Raw genomic sequence first — 6,266 nt, forward strand, 5'->3', positions numbered from 1 at the left:
CAGCAAAATAAAAATGTTTAAAAAGCATACATATAAATATAAATTGAATAATAACATAATTAAAAAGTTAGCATAAATAGTATAAACAATAAATTTTTCTGTTGATAATAAATACCTATATCATCATACTAAAATTTTTTTTCTAATAATTTTATATTTAAATAATTTTGGATACAAAGTGTGAGTGAACCACTATTAGTCAAACCTTATTTTGGTTCTATGGAACTTAAGAAGTTTTTCTCCAAAATCTAGAACTAAGAGTCTTATGAGTTTTACTAAAGTACCCGTCAGTACATCGTTATTTATACGCATATATTTATTTCATTTAGATATTTACAATAATGTTTATTAACAATGATCACAAGTTATAAATAATAAATAAATAATTAAATCTTTTAAAAAAAATATTAGTATTGTCGTCATTTTTTAATAAAAGACGCACTAAATATGCTTGCTGAATATACAATTTCTTTACGTTCTTTCTACCATTAGTTTCAATTTTAAATTAATTGATTTGCAAAAAGTTTGCTAAATATTTGAAACAACGGAGAATCTTTTTGAAAACGTAATAATGATCTTTAAGGAAGCTTTTAAGTGTATTTCGATATGAAACACTGTTAATTTTTTAGTATTCGCTATGGAACTAGCCAAAAGTACAACATATTTTGTTATAAACTTTGTCTTAAAAATATGCTCTGCATTTCATAAAAATTTCTAAATTTTGTGTTTGAACATATAATCTACCGATATCAAATCGTTATCTATCGTAGATATTTTTAAGAGTAATATTATCTTTCAGATAAAGATCTGGTTTAAGATTAGGAATCTTAACCAACTTTCATTGAATGATCCGAATGCGGAACAATTTGACTTGAAGCTTCTGGTAGACCAATGCTTCCCCACATGTGGTTCGTTAAACTTGAATAAGCGCCATTTGTTCCAAAGTCACCATTACACACTCTGTTTGCATTATAGCTACTTAGTTGAGAAGGATTCGTTTCATAGCTTCCTGTTCCAGCTTGGTACGGCCAGGAGTTATTTACAGCGTTGCTGCCGTTTTGAAACGTTGTAGGGGTATTTCCGGGGCTTAATGAGCAAGTGCTAAAAGGAGAGTTATTTGTGATAGGCGAAGACGAATCTCCATTCATGAGCTGAGTAGGATCATTTGTTTGGTACAATGAATTTGAAGCATGGTTTACATAGCTGGTCATGTTGTTGTAGCTATAATCAGCTGACATATTTGTTGGAACGTTAATGTTGTTTAATGTTGCAGGCGGGTAATTTTGAGTACAATACTGCTTTAAACGTGGTGATTTTGGAGCCGCGTTTGTTGCAACATTAAGTTTTGGGTAATGGTTCATTTTTGTTTGGTTTATTGCAGAAGGATACATTTGTTTTTGAAAAAGTGACCTACAAGAATAAATTTGTTAAAGTATAAAATTCTTTATAAAAACAACTTTGTTAAAACAACTGAAATATTTTAACTGAAATATTGTTAAAACAATTGAAATATTTGTTAGCTTTTTTTTAAAGAGAAAAATTTTAAGTATTTAGAATACATTTTTTAAATTTTGGTTTAATTTTTTTAATAAATTTTTCGGACTTTTAATGTAAGTCTTCTATCTTTTCCTACATATTGCTTTCAAATGGTGAGTCATTTCAAATTTTATTTTTAGACAAAGAGTATATTCTCCCTGCAGTGAACATTCTTTTTTAATGTTTTCTATTATACTATTAAAGGAGAATAAAAAAATATGGCACTGGTTATTTAATAATTAATTGACAAATAATTTTTAGAAAATTAAAAAAAAAAAAAAAAAAGAAAAATGGAAAGAAAAGGTTTCAAAGAAATCCAGAAAAAATAATGTATTTAAATGAAATTTAACAATATATTTATATTAATGTTCTGATTTATTAAAACTTTGCGTGTGGAGGTTATAAGATCTTTCTATTTTGTTTTTTTTCCTGTTTTTTTAGTTGAATTATTTATTGACATCCCACATTGTTCACAGGTGATGTTTTATGATTGCCAGTAAGTAATTTCTGCAGATGCGTGTAGAAACAATATTTTGGATTTTTTTTATAAAACTGCGTTCTAAACAAGTTTAATAAGAAATTGTTTGTACTACACACGCTTTTGTGCACCCACAACACACGCTTTTGTGCAAGTCAATGCCAACTAAAAAGTAGAATCTTCTTACATGCAAAAAATCAATAAATTGTTTGACGAAAATGCAATTTATATACTCATTACAACTTTATTTTAAAACCGATTAAAAGTTGCTAAATGCCCAATTATAAAATCCAAATACTTTAATCTAATTTCAGCTCTATTGATTAATACCAATTGCCTAAAACTCACAATAAACTCTAGCCAATACAAATTATATTTAATCTTAATAGTTAAATAATAATTATTTATTTATTTTAAAACATCGGTTACTTACAATATACTTCAGTCACAAAAAATCTAAAAATTCCTTTGTAGTAAAATTATGATCTTTATAGTATGATGTACAAATTAAAGAACACATTGTGGAAGTAATACACACATTAGAAAATTGATTTTGAAAGTTTTAGTTACAAATTTGGTCTTGAAAATAGTGTTATATAATGTTTTTGAATTACATAGTTCAATTCATTTTAAAACAATTTTTATTTAAATAAATTGTGTATTTGCTATTGATGGAAAATATTTAAAAACAAAAATTTTAAATAATTAATTAAAGGGTAATTTTACGATTTTTATTACTTAATGTTTATTTTAAATAATTTGTTTCTTGAAACCATGATCTTTAAAACAAGTTGTTCCTTAAAACCATAATCTTTTAAATTTTGCAAACTAACTTTTACATAACAACATATACAAATACCTTGAAAATTTATATAAAAATTATTCTCTGCTTAGATTAGCGGTTCTGAACGTTAAGTTTGTGTATAAATAACAAAATATTTTAAACATAATAAAATTTTTAGCCTAATTTTTACAGATAAAGGTTTTTTTGTTTCACGTTAAAGTTAAACCTAAAAATTTTGGAGTCAGCATTTTTTACTGTATATAATTTACCAATATAATAAAAACTTTACAAACCTCACATAAGGCTGCACTGAATAGTCAGGAAAAAAACCGTTTGAGCCATTCATCATGTTTAAACGTTTTTCTAAAGATTCAAATTTAACATTATTTTAATTCCATGAACTAACTTTAATTAATTTTCGAATTCATTTATTAATCATGAAATCAAAAAAAAAAACTTTATCTATTTGTTGAAATATATATATATATATATATATATATATATATATATATATATATATATATATATATATATATATATATATATATATATATATATATATATTTATACACATATATGTATCTAGTATAGCATATTTATGTGAGCATTTGCTCACTTTTTTTGCTTATCTAAATCGATACGGCTTTTTTAGAAAAAGAAGAAGAAAACGAAGAATAATGAATGAAAAGATAGCTGCCTCGTCCCAAACCCTCTGTCGATGTAGCAGCACTCCACTGCGAGCCAGGCTATTTGTCAGTCAATGTATGTACTGAAGCCCCTGGCAGCAGGCTATTTCAGTATGACGTCACACTGCTCACCTAAATCAGCAGTATAAGGTATACACACACACATACATACATACATACATACATACATACATACATACATACATACATACATACATACATACATACATACATACATACATACAAACACACTTACATACATACATATATATGTGTGTGTGTGTGTAAGTGTGTATATGTATGTATGTAAGTGTGTATGTATGTATTTATGTATGTATGTATGTATGTATGTATGTATGTATGTATGTATGTATGTATGTATGTATGTATTTATGTATGTATGTATGTATGTATGTATGTATGTATGTATGTATGTATGTATGTATGTATGTATGTATGTATGTATGTATGTATGTATGTATGTATGTATGTATGTATGTATGTATGTATGTATGTGTAAGGATGTGTGCGTGTATATTTACTTTGTAATGTTTGCTCAATAAAAAGTTCAAAAATAAAAATATTTCACCATGTTCTCTTTTTAGAACATTAGTTACACTTTCTAGTCTTTGAATGTAATTAATTGCTTCATCAAGTATACGAGCCTAAATTTCAAACAAATTAATCATTTATGCAAGGTCCAAAATAATCGTTAATGTAATAATTAATATTTCAAATTTTTTTTTTTTTGAATTTGAAAAAAATACCTTAGAGACTCTTCGTTTGTCCTTCACTGAAGGTAAAACTAACTTAAGTCTTTCATAACCGTCAGACAATCGACTATAACGACGTTTTTGCGTATTTTTGTCGGCGCCAATTTCATTATCTGCTAAAGATGATAAATCATCTTCTAAAAAAATACAACATAAGAATATGAACAATAAGAAATTAGCAACAGTAAAGGTTTTTACATTTATAGAATGCACTTAAAAAAAAACAGTACATCAGAATTTTTTTTATTGTTTTTCCAATCCTTTATAATTAAACTCACAGCAGATATGTGTCCGATTGCGTCAAAATAACGCTTAAATGCAAACAACACAATTTTATAAAAGTAAACTGAAGTTTTAAATAAAAATTTTGATTACTAATACATATATTATAAAGAAATATTTTATATTTAAATAATATTTCTTTTATAGTATTTAACTTGAAAAAATAAAAAAAACCTTTTTCATCTTCTCCATTTTCTTCAAGGGAAGCATCAGGACTTCGTCTTGAAAATTTACCATTTAGTAAATGTGTATCTGGTGCGACAAGTTCATTTGGTCGCCAAAATTCATTTAGCAGCTCAAATATTTCATTTGGCAGTGGTCCAACTGAATCAAGTGAACCACTGTGAGAATTGATGTTACTGTTGTTATTGTAGGCTGAAAAGTGGTTTGACAGACCGTTCGTATCGCTCAAGTTACCGTTATAGTTGTGAGGTTGATTTAAGCAGTTAGTCGACATATTGTTTAGTTCAGATGCAGGAACGTTAATGCTTGTTTGGCATGGTGTTTTTCCATTGTCAATGTTAATCGAGTTTTCTGTTGATTGGTTGGAAGAGTTTAAATTAGTTTTAACGGTTTGGCTACATATGTCCTCTTTTTTAGGTTTTTTGCTAGCCAAGTATTCAGGGTCTTGTTTAATAGGTGGTTTTATTGGACTTGAAAGATTGGAGTGATTGTTTCGAATTGTCGCTACCGACATTGTGAACTTAGTTAACTAGAAATTAAAAAAATTCAGTATAATTTTAATTATATATTTGATACTGATAAATTTGAAGAAATATATTTAAAAAAAATTGCTATTACATTTATGTATAACGATAATCTTTTATAGAATCAATATATGCAACATTAAAACATTAATCAAAATGATCTCTGACAACGTTGTGTCATGTTATTCAATACAACTTTTACTGTAACAAGCAGAAATGTATGCATTAAACAAAAACCGTTTAAAAAATCTATACAATCTTAGTATTATTTATTTAGCCAAGTATTATCTATTCGTACATATTACTTATGTAAACTTCATCTTATTAAAGCTCTCGAGTAAGTGCACAGTAATTAACTAAACAATCATGCAAAGAGCATAAGTAACACAATCAGGTATAAAATAGTCAAAAGATAAATCTAAAAATTTTCACCATATAAAACACTCACAAAAAAGTAAAAGCTCCCATCACAAGAGAGTCTATAATAATCAAGAAATAGTTGCAGCTGAATTTCTTTTTCTTTGTTTTTCTTTTATTTTGCCGCGTCTATTATAGCACCCTAAAATTTTGTGACGATCCTTTGTGAACCCACCTGCCAATTTCAATGAGCCAATTGAAAAGCTTGTTATTTAGTTTCAAACGACGTTTTCATTCCCTGTTTAATACAGTTAAATTATATTTTTCCTTCTCAAATCAAAACTTAACTTTTTTAAAAGATATTTTGGTGGTTATTATTTACAAAACAACATTTAAACTTTTTCACATTGTTGCTTTACCTAAAAAAAAAACTTTTAAATTTAGTAGAAAAAATTTGTTTGAATTTTTCCTGGTGTAAACAAAATGCGGCGTGAAAATGCGGCGCGTTTTGTTGGCACAAAGTAAGGAAACAAATATGTGTTTAACTAGATCAAACCAAACGTTTGATCGCAAACATGAAAGTATAATGAGCCGTTTTTTTTTTTTAAAAAAAAAAAAAAAAAGAAAAATGTATTCCTATGAATCCGTAAGATAGTTATTTTT

General features: G+C 26.8%; 1 protein-coding gene across 2 annotated transcripts; it reads right to left on the bottom strand.

Annotated features, from left to right (window-relative positions):
• Window positions 1-301: 301 nt before the first annotated feature.
• On the bottom strand, window positions 302-6,055 carry LOC100200994 (probable serine/threonine-protein kinase tsuA). 2 transcript variants are annotated; one of them, XM_065803132.1, is made up of 6 exons: window positions 5,695-6,055; window positions 4,714-5,251; window positions 4,252-4,394; window positions 4,074-4,149; window positions 3,092-3,161; window positions 302-1,410 (listed from the first exon to the last, which is right to left on the bottom strand). In XM_065803132.1, the coding sequence occupies exons 2-6, from the start codon at window positions 5,234-5,236 to the stop codon at window positions 828-830; spliced, it is 1,395 nt and encodes a 464-aa protein (XP_065659204.1). In that variant the 5' UTR covers window positions 5,237-5,251; window positions 5,695-6,055; the 3' UTR covers window positions 302-827. The 2 variants fall into 2 exon arrangements, with proteins under 2 accessions (XP_065659204.1, XP_065659203.1); XM_065803131.1 differs by having other exon boundaries at window positions 5,341-5,717.
• Between the last annotated feature and the right edge of the window lie 211 nt (window positions 6,056-6,266).

The sequence above is a fragment of the Hydra vulgaris genome, chromosome 08, assembly GCF_038396675.1.
Source record: "Hydra vulgaris chromosome 08, alternate assembly HydraT2T_AEP".
Classification (NCBI taxonomy): domain Eukaryota; kingdom Metazoa; phylum Cnidaria; class Hydrozoa; order Anthoathecata; family Hydridae; genus Hydra; species Hydra vulgaris.

What these genes read in the sequence shown, in the direction of transcription:
- LOC100200994 (XM_065803132.1), bottom strand. Translation starts at nt 5,236, where the DNA reads ATGTCGGTAGCGACAATTCGAAACAATCACTCCAATCTTTCAAGTCCA. An exon ending in TGTTCTAAAAAGAGAACATG is followed by an intron (nt 3,162 to 4,073) that starts GTGAAATATTTT and finishes TTGAATCTTTAG; the next exon opens with AAAAACGTTTAAACATGATG. An exon ending in TCAGTGCAGCCTTATGTGAG is followed by an intron (nt 1,411 to 3,091) that starts GTTTGTAAAGTT and finishes TTATTCTTGTAG; the next exon opens with GTCACTTTTTCAAAAACAAA.